This window comes from Apaloderma vittatum, unplaced genomic scaffold (assembly GCF_000703405.1).
Source record: "Apaloderma vittatum isolate BGI_N311 unplaced genomic scaffold, ASM70340v1 scaffold11617, whole genome shotgun sequence".
NCBI classification, from domain to species: domain Eukaryota; kingdom Metazoa; phylum Chordata; class Aves; order Trogoniformes; family Trogonidae; genus Apaloderma; species Apaloderma vittatum.
In genome coordinates this window covers 116,245-135,061 of record NW_009727922.1, presented here as the reverse complement: position 1 = coordinate 135,061, position 18,817 = coordinate 116,245, and the positions used below count along the sequence as shown (strand labels likewise).

Genomic DNA, 18,817 nt, shown 5'->3' with positions numbered 1-18,817 from the left:
TTCTGTTGACTAGTGTTAAGTGCTGCGAGCTTTAAATCAAATCCTGATTTGAATTATTCATAGGGCAAGGCGTATGCAGGTATTAACAGCTGTTTTCCATAGGATGGGAATCTCACTTAAAAAAAAAACAACAACAAAAAAACCAAAAAACCCAAACCTATTGAAGCATGTTCCCTGGCTCTAAAAAAAAAACACAAAATGCTGCAATTAGGTATTTGCAAAGTAAGGAAGATTCCAGCCCCAAACAAGCAGACAGTAACATGCTTTGTTTCCAATCTGTGATCACGAAAATAGGAATCTGCTTTAGAAGACAACGCAGGCAAAGGGAGCCCGCTGTAATACAGAGATGGGAGTGCATCTCCTGCCTCCTAGAAAGAAATTGTTGGGCATATGCAAAGGAAAAAGAACATTTGGGGATCCTTTCCCAAATTAACCAACCTTCTCTATTTTGGATGTTTCCATTAGTGTCTTGAAGAGACAAAAATGACTTCCAGGGTGGTTTTTCAAATAGGAAACACTGTAGAAATGCCAGCTATCATCATGAAATACAGTCTCTAGTGACACACACACAAAAAAGAAATTTAAAAAAAAAAAGCTCAGCAAAAATGGCACTGACAGGCGATGGTGTCCCATGGAGACTTCAGGCTGGCGAAGCGCCCTGTCTGGAGCGATGCTATATGCAGAATCTGATGAGATGAGATCGTACGCCTTTCCAAGAAAAATAGGATTCAAACTTCTGATCGAACGTGCTTCTTCCTTGCGGGTTTTTTTTTTCCTAACTGACCAAACTCAGAGGGAATTAACACACTGTATGGGGAAGCAGGCAGGGGTTGCAGCCTGTGATACCACCAGCAGAGTGTAGAGGGCAGGAACCCTTAGAAAAAGGGCTTCAAGCTGAGCCAGCTGTGCCTCATCTGGGACACACATCGCATCTCAGACATCACCCAGGATTGGAGGATCTGGGTCAGGTGTGGAGGACCAGAAAAGCCATTAATCACAACATGTGAAGTTTCTTTATGAACTGAGTTACAAAGGATCAGGTTCTCTTATGCCAAATATCCCAACCTGACAGAGCGAGGGGTATTCGAGCTGCCCAAAACAAGGTGTTTTGTCCAGGCGGTGGTCCCAGCAGGCTCCTCATGTGGTCTTCAAGGATAACTCAGCCCTCCATGACACGGTTTGGTTCATCCCAGTTAAGCTTCTGCCCTGTGCCTGCCACTAAAACCATCTCCTTCCTTTGGGCACTACTTGAGGCTAAGCTGGCTAATTAGGAGTGAGTAATTGCCAGCATAATGCTCTGATAGCTCTCTTAAAGTAGTTTCAGATCCATTTCTGGGTTTATTAAATCTGAGCAAGCAGGGGAAGAATTGGCAGATAGCAAGAATATAAAATACGAGGTGGCATTGCTTTGGAGTACAGCAGCTTGAAAGAATGGGGGACTATAACACAGACTATGCCTAATTTGTTGACCTCCAGCCTTTCAAGAAGAATAGGATTATCTCTCTGCTAACCAGATATAACTAGCTCAGAAATATTTTGGTCTTCCGTGGGGTTTTCTTTTTCTCTATTAAAAAAAAAACAAAACCACGAGGCTTCAATTCTTTTCCCCAACACCTCAATATATATTGCAAGATTCATAAAGCAGTTACGAGTAAAATATGTCAGCAGGACAGCACGTGATATTCAATATCTCAAGTGATATTTCAGGCCCTTTGAGAAATACCTAATGTCACCTCTGGATTCGTACACATTTATCTCCCGCACACACCCTTAGGTCATTACGTGCAGCTGTGATTTCATAGTGAAGAGAAAAAGATTTACTGCCCGGGAGAACACCTGGCGCCTGAAGGATCCTACTTCTGCAAAAAATTTGGAGAGAAAGCTTCTAAAATTATGACATGCTCACCTGGGATGGTATTTTTTTGCAGAAAGACCAGGATGGCTGGGTTCTCCTTACAAAAAAAGTACAGTATTAGACACTGTCAAAGTTGTGCAAAGCATTCTAGAGGAGTCAGAGGCAACAAATGCCTCTAGGACGTATCTATCCCATTGGTACCAGAGATCTTGCTTTAGCCACAAACACCTTGTGTGAGCACAAAGACTTTTCAGGAGAATAAAGACCGATTCACGTTTGAAAACGACAAGTCACAGCCGTGTTAGTCATAATATTAAGGGGGGTCTATTTGCTTCAGCTTGGCAGACATTAATTAGGCTCAAGGCTGGATTAACTGGCTTCACATGACACAAGTCAAGAATAAAGTATTGACTCGTTTTAATCAAACCCTTCCTGTTCACTTTGATTAGGCCTAATCAGAAGCGAGGCTGTTTACAGATAATGCCTAGTAGTCAGTGAAAAAATAGAAGTAAAAAAATCAACAAATGAAGAACTACCCAGTCAGCATCACCTTACCCCTGGTGTTTGCCTGTCTTAGACGTACAGGTACAGCTCCACCCCGCACCCCAACAATTTCATCCCAAACAACACGACACAGCCATGCGCAGCGCACATCGCCTGCTCTCCTGAAGCACATCTGTGTTAAACTTCCAGCTGTTTCGTCGACAGACTTTGCCTGCACGGATGTCCTCTTACCGACCGAGGAAAGCGAGCGTGGCACCGCGGGAACCAGGGTGGCCACGTACAGCCTTGGGGCGAGCAGAGCATTTGTTTCAGGGTCCAGCTGCCTGTGCCATGTCCTAAGAAACCAGGATTTATGGGGTTCCCTTAACAGAAATAATATCGGTATGGCAAATTACGCTAGGCTGACTGCTTTGTTTGTTTGTTTTGCTAATTCACTGGCAAATATCTTGCCAATTTGACTGTGATACACGTAGGTAAATGTAATGTAGCTCTTTTGTTAGTGAACAGATTTACCTGTACAGCCCCCAAATGTTAAAATCTCTGTAAATGCTGGATATATAAAAGCAGAATTTTACTTTGAGAGCAAAGAATTTAGCCTTTGCTTTTTGTTGGAGCTACAAAACTGAACCATGGAGACTACTGTGGCATCAATACTGCAGCAGCCTGTGCTGGTGGTGGAGTTCACCCAAAGCATTGAGAGAAGCAGCAATACTATAGAAAGCACTCCTTTGGGCATGTTTAGAGGTACCTAAATGACTCTGGAACTAAACAGGTATATCAGGCTCTTTATACAGCTGAATTCCATTTGAAAAAGCAGGACTTACTTTTTTAGCCCTTTGGAAAACTCTCCCTATATTTTTGCATGCACAGCGTAACGCAGATTCCTTGAACCGGGGTAAGTTTCCTCCACAGCTCTCCAGGTGAGAGCAGATTTTACCACTCCATCTCTAGAAGCATTTGAGTGCCACTAAAATTTAATTTTGCCCAGGGTGGTACGGAAATTTACTTCAATTCATACACCTTTTTTGAATTTTTGTAACGTACAAGCACTCTGAGAGATGCTAGTTATGATTCAAGGTGAAATTGCTCTCCTAGGTTTTCAAAATCCAAACTATTCATTACAGCTATTTAGAGCATTTTTCTGTGCAAGTCTAATGGCACGACCACATTATGTGGAATTACTATTATGCCACATCAATTGAATTAACTTCTGAAGTCAGTTTACGTCCCAAATTACAATCTTATTTTGTCTGAAATTCATTTAAAATCCACAGGACTTAATATTTCTTACAAAGTCTGCATGCTAAAAGCTTATAGTCATTGGCTTTCAGAAGCTCTAATAAAAACTGAATTGTAGGCTGGCAGGAATAAAAAAAAAAAAAAAGGCAGCAAGGGCTATGATTTACAGGCAGTCTATCAATACGAGTCTTCTTTTGGAAGCGAACAGCCATATTAGAAGAGATCAAAACAGACGTGACTAGCGAAGGAAACCAATCTTTTCTCCGGAGCACAAGTCAAAACAAGTCCTGTCGAAATCTATTCAGAAAGAACGACGACAGGATCAAATTTACCACACATCCCTGGGCCAGCAGCTCCGGCGTGTCACCTGCTGGAGTGGCCTTGGCGAACAGCTACCAAAGCACTTGACATGCATCACCCTCTCTCCTTCCTTTGGCAAAATCAGATGCAGGAGGATGACTGATACGCTCACTTTGAAAATGGATAGCACCGAGTTCAAGCCGGCGTCCTTGGGCGAGCGCTCCCTTTATTTCATCTGCTCGCATCCAAACGTGGAGAGCCGTTATTGGAGACCGATAAAGGTGCCCAACTCCCAAACTTGATTTGTAGGAGGGTGTTGGGAAATTTATTCTGAACTGACAGCAAAACACATTAGGATGTGGAGCTAAACTGGAGTTCAAACTATATGCTGTCACATAGTCTGAACTTACTGAATCACGATAAACGTACCGTCTTTTTTTCCCCGATACTCGGAAATCTTTAAAAAGTAAAGGAAAAAAAGTCTCTGCATTGCACATCCTATTTAATTCTTTGGTTCTAATGGTGATAAAACATTTTACCACAAAAAGATCAGATTTTTGAGGTAGGGATCTGGAACTATAGAATCACAGAGTCACCTAGATTGGAAAAGACTTTTAGGATCATTGAAAAGAAAGAAATACCAAAATTATTGTAAAGGGGTACGCATATGATGTAAAGTTACTTTTAGCAAAAGCTGCAAAACAGGGTTTCAGACCTGATCTTGAGAAATGCACCGAGTCTGAGCAAACGAGACCAAGGGGCTGCTTTTGCTCCCTGTTCCTTTTGCATCTAGTAGCCTGTTGGACCAGAGTTCAAAATTAACTCATCCAGAAAATAACCCCAGGCTTTCATTCCTTCTAAACCACTATCTTTGTCATCTATTGCTATTATAAGAATAATGTCTTGCATTTGTGGTGGGCCTGGCTGAGTGTCTACGGTATTTAATCAAAGTTCTGGAATGGGATCAACTGCTGATGCTCGCAAAGTCCTAATTTCTACTTATTTGTATCCAGCAACTGCAATCGATAAGTAAAATTAACTTCATTTATCCACTTTTGGAAGCCAACTGGGCCTCACATGAGAAGCAGCACCACCCAAGAACCAGATGAAATGCTTCACCGCCATGAGCTGCTACGACTCCTCTTTTTGGGCTGCTGTTTCAAAGAAGAAAAGCCACATGGATGGGTCTTGGGCAGCCCCGATGAGGCACCGAGGGCTGGGAACTCCACGTGGGAAATTGCTCTCACATGGCTAAAGGTGAAGCATCACTGTCTGCAGGTGAGGCAAGACTTTAGTGCTGCTCTTGAAAATTTCTCCTCTTACTTTTTTTTTAAACGCTGAGTGGAGATTATGAAAGGCGCTTGGTGCAGACTAACCTAGAAAATGATCCCGGACATGGATTTCGTACAATTGATATTCAAAATACGGCCCAACCACACACGCTCTTGTCTTTGCAGATGCGTCTGTGCTCTTTCCTTCTGTGCTCCCATTGCATCCCTAGTCCTGTAGTAGAAAATTAAAACCATCACTCCAAGATGCCGCATTCTGTAAGTTCAGACTATGGGTGTGAAACAACCTTCTCCAGGATTATCGAACACTGACATTTGCAGCCGTTTGCTTTTGCGCTAGCAGTCGTATCTGGTGAGCGCTCATGTCTGTAACAAAAGGAAAAGCTTCCTTTTATCTTTCAGTGAGTACCAAATTATTCTGAATGTTTTCTGAAGTCCATCTCACCGAGACGCTTCTAAGAACAGTATTTACAGCTGCACCATCAGAGGCAAACATTCAACCTGCAAGAGCCGGGCTGGCCAGTAGCTGGCTTTAAAGCTCTTCTTAAAAAGCTTTGGTATTAGGGATGTTGTTGTAAGCTGATACTGGAGTCTAATAATTTCCTTTTTAATAATCACTTTGAACTGACACATATTCAGTAGCTCTGAAAGGTCTCTGTAACTGGTGCCAGAGTCAGGAAAACTCAAACAGAAATGGTAACTCTGACCCCATTTGACAGGTTTTTTGCAACAGAAACATCAATTCACCTGTAACCAAGAAGGTTGTCTCAGTTAAATATTAAGGGATTGGGAGGTGAAACAAAGGCTGGTGGGATGTACTCATTAAGTTCATACTGAATATTCAGATGATGAATCATCTAAAAATCTCCTTATAGTATTTCCGTCCTCATGACTTCAAGGAAAACCTCAAGAAATGAGGTCTCAGACTCAAAACATTCTGTTTGCCCAAATATTGTCAGCCAATACTTTGAGATTTTCTTTTTCTTCAGAAATGTCTTTTGCCGGTTGCCACCAATCTGTAATTTTGAACCTAATGATACATTTAAACAAGAAGAATGAATTCAAGTTCAAGGAAAGGTGCTATTTCTATTATTTCACATTCTCCTTAAGAATCAGATTCTTGGAGCCATGCAAACCAAGCAGAATCTCACTTTTATAGGTGAAAGCCAGAGTGGCTTCCTTTAGAGAGCCCCGTAAAAAAGAAACCCTAGAAATTCAAAGGAACTCAGATGAGAATACAAACTAAAGCCAAAACAAAGCATTTAGCTCCTAAGTTAAAGAAGCTCCTAAGTTAAAGAACCTTGGTTTGGAAGCTTAATTTTGACTGTAGCAAACAGTAAGATTTCAGTCAGTTCACTGTCGATGATGCTTTCCCCAGACAGTTCTACAGATTTGAGAGGAAAATTGAATTATGCCGTTCATAAAAGATTTATTTCTGCCTCTTGCATTAACACCTATCATTGAAAAGCTCATCAGATGACATCAGGAAGTGAGGAGGTTAAGGACAATTGTAGTATTAATTTTAAATAAACTGAGTGTGTCTATCTTTTAAAGAGGTTTCAGGTACCAAGAGAAATGAAGAGCAGAGACAATGCCAGGAAGATGTATGTGCTCCTACCAAACTGGACGCAGGCTCGCCTTACCATGCCGTTACAGGCTGACCTTCTTTCATTCCCTGAGCTCTCTAAGTGGCAGCAAAAGGAAACAACAACTCCTACTGACCGCTGAGCTGTCTGCTGGTGTGTTCCCAATCGAGGATTTTACTGGTTCCCCTTTGCTTTCCACAAAACAAACCTGTAAAAATGCAGCAGTGGGAAAAGGGAACGGGAAACAGGGAAGAGAGATGAGGAGACAGGCTGAGGCTTGGGGGAGTTAGTTTTTCTTTAGGCAAGAGCCTGTTGGAATTTTGTCAGCATAAATATTTTCCTAAAATTTTCCTAAGCACACTGGTGATAGCAAGAGCAGAAGAGAATGCCCAGTGGGTCCATGACTGCAAGGGACTTCTGACCAAGGAGTCAAGAAACACAACTCAATCTGCTATGTCAGCTTAGACTCCCATCCAGTTTTTCTGGCTGCACAATGGGAAAATTAATTAATCTTCATTACGACAACAAAGCAAAGAATCAAAGAATTGTTTTGTTTGGAAAAGAGTCCAACAGAAGAAGAAAATAATCAGGGGAATGATGTGATAGAGAAACGCAGTATCCAGGGAAGCTGGAATTTCAGGAAAAATTGTTTTTACTGTTGTCCACAGATCTAGCAACTCACCAAGGAAGAAAGTGCATCCTGCAGTTAAAACGGGAACAGATACATTCACTTTGTGACACGTGTTTCCTTTATAAAGCTTTTGCTTAAAAAACTAGAAGACTACGCATCATCTGATCTCATTTTTAAAAAGGATCCTACACTCTTATCTACTGATTTCTAATTGCAGGAAAAGAGAGATACACACTAACTTCTACTCATTAACTTTAATCAAAAGAATTCTTGGCTGTTTCATTTAACGCGGATTTAATCAAGCAAGGTTGGCTCTGAAGTGAAATTACAGCCTTTAGACTGCCGAACAATTAATTTAGAGTTTTGCCCTGCAACAGGTCCCTGATGAAATATTAAATTAATAGATTGCAACAGGGCATTTTGGATAGGTAATTTTAAATACAATTTAGGTGGTTTCTCTTAAGTTGTATGGGCAAAACCCTTGCGCAAACTTGCATGTTAATTTTCCAGACCTTATGGAAATGTGAGATACTGCTCAGAAGACTTTGTATTATACCAACAAATACCAAAGCAAAAGTGTTTACATCGCAACTACGTATCACACTAGACATAAAGACTTCTCAGGTTCATCTGACACATTATGTGCTTTCCTACCAACAAGGTGTTGTGAAACTTTTGGTTATTAAGCATTTGTACCATCTAGGATAAGTAAAAGAACTTAATGTTTTACATAAATTTTCAGTTTACTGTGATTTTACATCAGAATCCTCATAATTTGAGGCTCTCTGGAGTCTTTTATTCCAAGCAATTTCATCTCCATTATGACGAAACGTGACCACTTGCAATCTCAAGCTGAAATAAGGTAACTTTACATGACAATCTTAAAACAAAGCAAACCCTACAGCCAGGCCCCCCCTGATTCCAGTTGCCTTAAAAGGTACCACAAAATTAAAAAGAAGGAACAGCTGTTGCTCAGAGGTGACCTGTGGAAAACACTGGACTAGTCAAAAGCTGTGCTATCCCACTTCAACCCAAGAAGCTCAGGAAAACCAATGTGAAGTCACAGCCTACTCAAGATGTATAAATATGGAATGTGAAAAAATTGGAAGAGCAGATTAATTTGTCACCTATCACTGGGACTGACAGTTCTACTAATGATCATAGAATCATAGAATCATAGAATGGCCTAAGCTGGAAGGGACCTTAGAGATCATTTTAATCCAGCCTCCCTGCCGCCAGGGACGCCACCTCTCGACTAGACCAGGCAACACATGGGGACCAAACGGGAATCGAACCCGTGACTTTAGCGTTTTTAGCGCTATGCTCAACTGACTGAGCTAACCGACGCCCCTACGACACAGAATACTGTTCAGAACACTTACTAGACTCATATTTGTCAGGCTGTCATCTATTTTTAGTCAATAAAGTCAGTTCAGACATTGGGTCACAATATAGGTTTATTGTTGGCTTGGAAGCTGTGCTCTGCTTTTTCTGAAAATGCTGTATTAGCTCATCAGCTCTTGACCAACCATGCAGAACTACCAAATCAACTTTTATACCATACTACAGCTATAATAACACATCACCTGTCAGGCTTGAAAGCCATTGTGAAGCGTTTTCAGCAAATTAAGGTACCGGATCAGGTATGAAAACCACCCGAACACAAGCCATGCTTTTGCTTGTTACCAAAGTCTAAAGCTTTCACCTTTTCACGTAAGGAATGTGCTATGGTCAAAAAGCCGAGAAACCACACCCCTTACAGAGCCAATCCATCCGTTTACTACTTTCTGTCTGGCCCACTAAAGCATGCTCGAGGTTCATATCAGATTGAAAGCCACCAGGCAGTAACAGCGAGTATTTTAAACAGAACTGGTGCCTGGGCCACCTTCCCCTACCACACTCTCTGCCTGCCACATACCTTCCCAGTGACTCCTCGAACGCTTCCATTGGTGCTGCCTCCATACAATCCTAAACACCCACTGGAGTGACAACGTGACTGATGTCACTGTCCTTGAATGGGCAGAGGTCACCAGTACTGAGGCCGTGCTGCTGAGGACGCAGCTGCCCTGGGCAGGGCACGTCTCCAGGATGGAGGATCGCTGCCTCCCTAAGGTTGTGCTCTGTGCCCAAGGGTGGTCCTCTGTGCCCCCCCCCCCCCCGCCTGCCGCAACAGAGGAGCCCCAAAGAGGAGATAAAAGAACTCCCTGAAACAACACCTCAGTTTTGGCCATAGTGACTCCCATCAGTGTCCACTCTGGCCTCCAATCGGGAGACGCTGATGCCTCCTTTGAGAACACACATAGAATGAGTCTCGAGGAGAAAAGACAATGCAGAAAGAACCGTGCCTCCCTAACACCGCCTAAGGACTCTTTCCGCTGTGCCTTTTGCTACCGGACTTGCCTATCCCGCATTGGCCTTTTTAGCCATCAGCGCGCTTGTAGCGAGTCAGGGTAGAGCCCTTCCCATGTTCGTTCACGAAGCTCAGCCATGATGATGACATACCTTCCCCGTGTAACTGAGGATGTGACTTTGGAAATCATCACCATTTAAGGTGGTTATTATTAGGCATGGCCAAGTGTGCTATATGGCACTTGGCAAAATATATTCATGCAAACAGTGGCCGTATCATGGAATGGTTTGAGCTGGAACGGACCCTAAAGATCCTCTAGTTCCAACTCCCTTGCCACGGGCAAGGGCACCTCCCACTAGACCAACTTGCTCAAAGTCCCATCCAGCCTGGCCCTGAACACTCCCTGTTGTGCATATGGGGCATCTACAACTTATCCGGGAAACCTGTTCCAATGTCTCACCACCCCCACAGGAAAGAATTTCCACTTAATATCTAATATAAATCCACCACCCTTCAGTTTGAAACCGTTTCCCCTTGTCCTATCACTACACTCCCCGATAGTCATAATTATTATCATGTTTGCAAAACATACAGGCACTAAAGTTGTAATGACTTAATTCAGTTAAAATAGATACAATTTAATTTTAATCTAAAAACTGACTATACAGAGAGGTATAAGAACTCTATGACCATGATCAAAGCATTACTATACACAGTAGTTTTAACATTGAGAAACATTAGAGTAAAATCTGTTAGTAAATCAATTAAAGGTCAGAAGGATTAAGGGATTAAATTTCTTACTGGTACAGAATTATGCTAATTGACTACTAGACTGTAATGTGGCTATGCCTTTATACCCTCTATAGAGGACATGAAACAAACAACAAAAAAAGGAGATTACATTTTGTGCTACATGTAAGATAGCCTCACATCAAAAGTCAGCGGGAGGATGTTTTTGTTGGCAGATCAAAGAGAAGGTGAAGCACATAGAAAAAGTTCAAAACATGCAAGAAAAAATTCCAGTTGGGAGCAATCTGCTTGTATATTAATTTCTCTAAACCTCTACTTAATGCTACTTAGCTCTACAAAGAATACAATTCTTAATGACTTGCATGATCAGGTAATCCCCATGTGGCTACAATATAGTTGTGGGACGTATGATTTAGTCTTTGTTCACACCTTTTCTTTCCCAAAACCCCATCTCCTGCCCCGGGGCTGCAATAACACATGCATGAACATAGAAATACAAAGACCTAAAGTGTGATAGGAGTCGAAATTCTGCCATCCACACGGCACTGCAGAACAAGCAAAAAATTCCAAATGCTCATATACTCAGTAACCTTGTCTGCAAAAAAAATATTTTTTCAAATTAATTGAAAGAAAAAACACTTTCAGAAAGCTGATTTAAAAAAATAAAGCTCAAATATGCCTAAATACCACTTTCCTTCTGCCATGAGGTATTTGGATATAGTAACTATGATAAAACGTAAAACTTCAGCTAGTAAATTGCATTTAAAGTAGCAACATTTTTTTTTAATTTTGTCTTGCACAGAGACCATCTGTCCTACAGTGAATACTTACCTCACCCACAACCTTTCCCCTTAAATACACCTCCTATGAATACCTCTAAAGAAATGCTTTTTTTCCTAGATGAGGATTAATTAATTTTTTAAGGCATGTTTCATTACTTTGCAATCTACTGCTGCCATCTCCTGTGTTAAATGAGGCAGCAAGTTAACCTCACACTTACAAACAATTTAACTTGGACCATATGGGAATGGTTTCTGTTGGTCAAGCAGAGCATATTCCACCTAAATACACTGCAGAAGCCTGTTAAAATGTTGGCATTACCTCTAAGTGACTCCGTCGTTCTGCAATCACTCGTTCATCCTTGTTTCCAAAGAGCTTCTTTGGAGGGAATTCTAAAGTGGCAAGCTGGAAGACATTAAAGGATGAATCAGCATCAGAACTGACAAGCTCAAATGAGAAAATTCTCTTTAAAGTATGAAGCAGCCGTGAAGAAGAAAATGCCAAATATTCATGAGCTACGCTACACGTTACTACCAAATATCACATTACGCATTTCTACTGACATTATTACGATCTGGTCTGTACTACTGCTAAGACAACAACGCGTTTTGTCACAAATGAGTGACAGAAAGCAAATTTAGGAATTAGAGTGCCACCGTTTGCTCGCATAAAGACAAAGTTGCAAACTGAATCTGATGTCGCAGCACCAACTAAAAAGGAAGAAGGATCTCTTCAGAAATTCTATCTTAAAAGATTGCATTCAGTCTTTCAAAAGCTGTGCTATCCAAATGTATTCTTGTGTTAGCGGTTTGTCTTTTCTGATGTGGTATCGTAAATGTAAGCTCACTGGATCTAAGAGCCATCACTGAAGCTACAGTGCAGAAGGTGGCACTGCTGGAATCCAGCTGACACACGAGCTGGACCTGAGGGACTTTCCGTTGTGCTTTGAACTACGGCTTCTGCCTTCACAGCAGGGACAGGCCAAGAGCACGCACCCACACTGTGATAGCAGCTAAGAAGATGGGAAGCAGGATTTCTTGAGCTGTAACTTGACTGTAGCTCAAATCACACTCAAATGTGTGTCCATGGTGCAAGCAGATATCTTTAATTTCTGAAGAGAATCTACGTGAGCAGGCAAAATCCCATTTACAACACTGAAAATGAAAACAAGGCAGCAGCACAACTCCTGAAAATAACTATTCAGCTCTGTCCTTTTAGGAGCTCTTCCACAGTGGTGTTCAAAGGTCTCCTTTCTTTTTTTTATTCTGTAGGAACTATGGCAAGCTATAAGGGTGAGATGAACAAATTCCGGACAGCTATAACTGGAAAACACACCAAATACTCAATAGTTGGTTACAAGTACCAACGAACTTGATCTGCTACTTGGTCTGCTAACCCACTGCTGCTGGGAGCGCTGCACAGAAAGCAAGTCCACTCCACATAGTCCTGTTTGCACTTGAAGGCACAAAACCAACTTCTTCCCAGCAATCACTGTACAAGACAGAAATATGCAGCCTCATATGGCACTGCCGGAGCTGATTTGCCAGTGTAAAAATGTCCCTGTGTAATACTCAATAGTTGGTTACAAGTACCAACGAACTTGATCTGCTACTTGGTCTGCTAACCCACTGCTGCTGGGAGCGCTGCACAGAAAGCAAGTCCACTCCACATAGTCCTGTTTGCACTTGAAGGCACAAAACCAACTTCTTCCCAGCAATCACTGTACGAGACAGAAATATGCAGCCTCATACTGGCACTGCCGGAGCTGTTTTGCCAGTGAAAGCCCTGTGTAAAAATGTCTCCTGCACGAATTCCCCATGGTATTTGATGATACCGAAACAATAAACAAGATGCATCATTTTCTAGTACGTCGGCACATACAGGACTGTATGTGGCTGGCTACAAGGAGCAGAAATATACTGAATTAAATGAGGAGTTTCACTATAAACGTTGAATGTAAACACCCTTAAAATACAGAGCGATTCTGCAATACGGTCGTTTATCCCCATTCTCTGGTTCAACTCTATCTCAGCTAATTTTAAAGAAATGCCTAAATATCTTCAAATGAGAGATATAAACCGATGTGGGGCAGCGGAGGAGACAGAAGAGATCTTTCCTTTGCATCAAATCTCACCAGCACGCCCCAATTATATTCCTCAAATTTCTCCAAACAATTCTTCTCAGTTATGCCAGCTTCTTCATGTTGGCAGGACAAGCAGTACACAACCAAACAACATCCTATAATTATGTCCTTGGGACTTATTTTCACTGCATTACTCACTCCTTAACCTATACAGGATTGTCAGTGGTAGTATTTTCAAGGACTTCAAAATCCCACCCCTGCAGAAATTATATTTTATTAAATAGTCACTGCCAGAAACAAACAACGTAAACCAACTACCACCACAATTCCCTCCTGGCTCTAGGGAGATTGTTTTTATACTTATTTGCTAATAAATACTTCCATTACAGGTTTTTAAAACAGTGTTTCTTAAAAAACAATTTGCACAAATCAAAAAACTCTACTGCAACAACAGCCTCAGACATACTCTCTAGAGTCAAAGCAAGGTATGAAAGTTAAAATCAGGAATGATTTCTTTATCTAAATTAAGTTTTATTTTAACAGGCATTTGGGGAACAATTCTACAGAACTTTGAGATGGGCAAGTTGTCTTCCCAATCTGTTAGCTTTCTAGATACATCTTAGAAGGAACAGCTGCATTTTCTAAAGCTAGTAAGTTCTGCCAAACTCGTTCTAACCAAAGTAGCTACTCACATAGTTAGAACATTTCTTAACTCCCAAATCACTACCACACACAAATCTTTGAAACCAAGCCAACGAATGTCCATTATTACAGTCATGAATTTCACATGCAAGAGAAAGGCCACAGCCAGTGAGCTTGGCTCTGAAATGTTCCAAGTCTAACATGTACCTAAATGAAAATTGTAATTTCATTGCTGGTCAGGACCTGGATCTCTAAACTTAGAGAACTATATATAATAAAAACCTCCATCCAAATGAGAACACCAACGTGCCAAACTACGCTTGGCACACGCATAGATGTTAGTTATGTTTGTAACACATATACGCATGTCCAGAATATACCTACACAGACACATATGGAACTGGGGAGGATTTTGCATTTTACGTTACAAAGGATTGATCGTCTACTGCAGTGATCACCTCTACAGGGCGGGAGGCAGGAGGTGCACAGGCTCAGGTCTGCTGGAACACTGCGTGTCCCACACCTTCCCAAGTGTCCTCTGGCTCCTCTGGTGGCCAAATGATTGGCAGACGTCATAAATAAAAAATGGAATCACAGAATCTTTTAGGTTGGAAAAGACCTTTAAGATCATTGAGTCCAACTGTTAACCTAGCAATGCCAGCTTCACTATGTCCCCAAGCACCTCATCTACGTGTGAAGAGCGTTTCTATCACCCAACAGATGACCACCCAACTACACGACAGAAAAACTGCTGGCCGTACATTTCATCATCACTGCAGCAACTCTTGGAAGCCCTGAATCATCCCAATACCTTCCACTCTACTACATGCCAAGAGTCTGATCTCCACCTCAATGACACAGTCAAAACTCTCCAGGCTTGACATTTAGACTGTCCGAATGCTCTTGCAGACATCACTGCACCACTTTCCACCCAGTTCACAGTCAGAAAATTATCTTTGCAATATGAAAACTAGAACCATTCACACAGCAATATGAATTATGCAGTTGTCTATCTGACTGTGTAATTTCACTCTAGTGGGAAGCTGATTCATTGTAGTATATTTATATAAAAATATAATATTAATATATTTACCAGAGGTGGTGTGCTTAAATATATACACCATTGATCTCTGTCACTTTGACTTATACTCCTTTAGTGTGGGGAAAAACATGCTGGTGCATAAGTTCCACAGATACGCGGAGTGATGACAAAATGCTCCCAGCTTATCGTAACTTTGTTTTTTAAAAAGAAAAGAACAGCAGCCCAGTAATATGAACACATTGAAAATAAATGTTGCCATAAAGATCCCCTCTCCTGGACGTATCATTTGACATACAGACTCTGAATGTGTGATTCAGAAACACAATTCAAGAGAATTTTGATGTTTATTTAAAATACTTCGCACATTGAAGGCAAACTGCAGGAGCAAGTATTTTCATAAGTTCATTACATTTTGTTATGAGTAGTGCTACAACCCCTTGAGAAACTGCACAGTAACTTCAGGTTACAGGTTAGTGCACCGAGCACAGTAAGTGGCTGAGCCACGTTTGTTCTGTCACTGAAATACGGACACGATCTGCAGGTATAGATTTTGCATCGAGATGTTTGCCTTGGCTCAAACACCGTACGAGAATTTCACAGTATCCAGATTCAGGAGCATAATTTTTTCTAGAATTAAATAGTCGCGTACCCTCTGTCTCAGATTAATTCTTCAAGGGTCACACCTTTATTATGAGACAAATGTTCTGTGGCAATACAAGGAAGGCGTAAGAGCGGGACTCTAAAGGTAGCAAGGTAAATTATTCTACTTCCCTGAAATTTCTGAAGCACGTCTGTCCTCTCCCTGCGCCCCTTGCTGCGGTGGCAATGAAAGTGTTTGGCAGTCAGTCTTTTGTCGGTGGGGATGTTTTGTCGTTTTCCAGGGCTGCTGATGAGGTGATGTGCTTTCTGTCAGGGGAAATTAAGAGGCATATTCCCCAGCCTGACAGGAAGAGAGAGCTCGAACGATTTCCTGAGAAGCTTCTGTGGGCACTGTGCAAGATTTCTAATTTTTATTTTGGCTGCAGAAGCATTTCCCTACTGTACTTAATTACAGCATCACTACAACACAAATTCCATTGGGTGCATAGCAGTGTGCACACATGTGCATTCACATAACGTGGGCAAGGCTGGGACTACTCTCAGACCCAAAGTGTAAAGCCAGATTTTTTTTTAAAATAGCACAGAGACACCTCAAGACAGCGTTTCAGCACTGCTAACGTCTTTTAGACATTACACTTTTTACATTTAATGATGCTTATCCTACTTGGCAATCGTTGCTAGGCAGTCTTAGGGAGAGGCAAACAGTCATTTGCAATTTACTCTCTAATTTCTTCATAATAAAAAAAGGCTGTGTTTTATTTCTGGGTCTCGTTTTACTTGGGGGCATGTTATCTGTCTGCGTCTCGGCAATTTCCTCTCTAAGAAACAGCATTTATCTACCATGATATAGTATTTGTGAGATCACTATGATCGAGTTCAGAGAGTACTAAGTCCAGTCTTCAAGCAGAAAGTGCTTCATACCTAACAAATATTATTCTAGTGAATTTTAAACAGCTTAATGGATTCTTCTACTTGTCTCACATTTCAGCCAGGAGACTGGTTTTAACAAAGTCATGGGCAGTTGTTCAATGCAAGTAAGAGTAGGTGCCAGAGTAGTAAGTGACCCTTTTCTAGTCACCTATTTTATCTTATATATAACTCGTTGACCTTAAAATTCACCTACTCCTGCAAACAGCCTATACCTAGCACCACCTACATGGAATTGTACTCTTTCAAAGAGAAACTACACAACCTTCAGCTACTGAGCCCCAGGAAGAGATGCAAATTTGGATACTGGCCATTTGGAAGCCAAAAGAGTAGAAAGGAAAGAAAGGAAGGCTCCGATATCAGCAACGGCTCGTCCAGGCTGGGATGCATTCTCACCTCAGGACCCTTAGAAAACGAACTCATCAGCATTCAAAGGGTGTTCTTGAATTTCTACTACATTCAGTAGGAGACTCTTCACTGGCATTAGCTGAAGCTTGCTAGGGACCTGCTGGATTTAATTCAGTTCAGGTATTTTATGCTACACTGGGACATAATATGTTAATAAAAAGTCTTGCACAGTACTTTGCAGATGATATTTCAATATAGAGCGGAGAAAGTAAAATACCACATAATACAGTCATGTAGGCTTGTCACTTCTGAAGCGTGAAATTGTTCGAAGTGTTATGCTCCCTAAACATTAAAAAAAAGTGCCATTTTCCGACATCAAGCAAAAATCTACAGGATTGAAACATCTCATTATTTCTGGTGGATAAAATCCATGTTTCAGTGCCTACAATATGGTAAAAGATTTTTTTTTTAAGAAATACAGGGCAGACATTGATGGAGGCGGAAGCATCTTTAATCTTTCATCTCAAATTCTCTTTGTACTTCAATGTTTTGATGTATTTAAATGGGGGGAAAAAGGGGAAAAAAGAAAATTAAGGAAATGTAAACTATTAAATTAAAAAAGTCAGTCGTCTTTAACTCTCATGTTACTTTTACAACTCTGAATTTTCTCATTTTTCAAAGGGCATGTCTGACTTTTGATCCTTTGTACCAGAAATCTCTGTCACAGATGAGAAAAATCAAAGGGAAGAACGTGGCGCAGTTTTGCAGCCGGTGTGGCGGCACCTGACTTGATTTTGCAGTGGGTAATGAAAGAAAAAAATGTCCTACTTTTAGTTTTTGAAGTTTAAACAAAGTAACTTAAGCCTCAACTTCTCAAGATGTACTAAGAATCCCAGACTCTAAAGAAATTGGACCAAAGCTGTATTCTTAAATACTTAGGGATTTGACAACGAGGAAAAGAAATACTGTATTTTTACTAATATTTAGTCTGAAATAAACCACCTATTCTACCCGATTTCATAAAATAGTCTTAAGCAAAGGGAAAGAAGTTTAACACTTAATGAACAGATTAAAGTCTACTTTATAAATTCTGAAAAAAAACCCTAAAAATCAAATAGAGATCGAAGATAAATCATTTGAACATATACTATCCACTAAAAAAGAAACCAACCAAACAACTTTAAAATCATCTAAGCCACATTTTCAGGTGATGTAACTCACACAATTCAAAATTAAAATAATGTTTTTCCATGTATGAGTGAATAAAACTCTTAATTTCTCCTCTAAAAAAAAACCCGAACCAACAAGCCATCAGGTAAACCCTACAGTTCTTCCCCAGTATTTACGCTACAGCTAAGCGATGCCCTCAGATGACAAGAATAAAGACAATATTTTCCATTACCAACTATTTTAAGAGAAGGAATATCCAGGGGATTATTTTCTGGATATTCGGTTTGTCACCTCCTATCTTCTTCCATTTCAAAGATTCTCGTGTTACTTCTTCTTCCATCTTTTCCAACACGTTCCCCTCCACTATACAGCTTCCCACTTGTCTGTTTTACTGCTACACTTTTTTCACGCCACCCTCCCTACTATCTGCCAGAAGAGGAGATGGATTTGATATTCTTGGGGGCAGGATATCTGGGCAACAAATCAGCCAAAGCTCCGAGGTGAACCCATATCAACCTTCTAACAGCGCAAACTCCTTGGAGAAGACTGAATAGTTTCTCAACAGCAACAAAAGCCACCATTTATTATAATGACAAACGAGGATAATTAACCTCCTGAACAAAAGAAAACTCAACTGACCAGGAAACAGAATTAGAAAAAGGTTGTAACACAACAGTCCTCCTACACGCAGGGTCCCCACAAAGGAGTTCCCACAGAAGGT

At 41.0% G+C, this 18,817-nt stretch overlaps 1 protein-coding gene across 1 annotated transcript in view; it reads right to left on the bottom strand.

The window, feature by feature from the left end:
* Positions 1–18,817, bottom strand: part of KIF16B (kinesin family member 16B) — a 125,667-nt gene that overhangs the window by 5,529 nt on the left and 101,321 nt on the right. Inside the window, exon 25 of the mRNA XM_009873892.1 lies at positions 11,606–11,689. Coding sequence (XP_009872194.1) covers positions 11,606–11,689 — 84 coding nt within the window. The remainder of the gene's footprint in view (positions 1–11,605; positions 11,690–18,817) is intronic.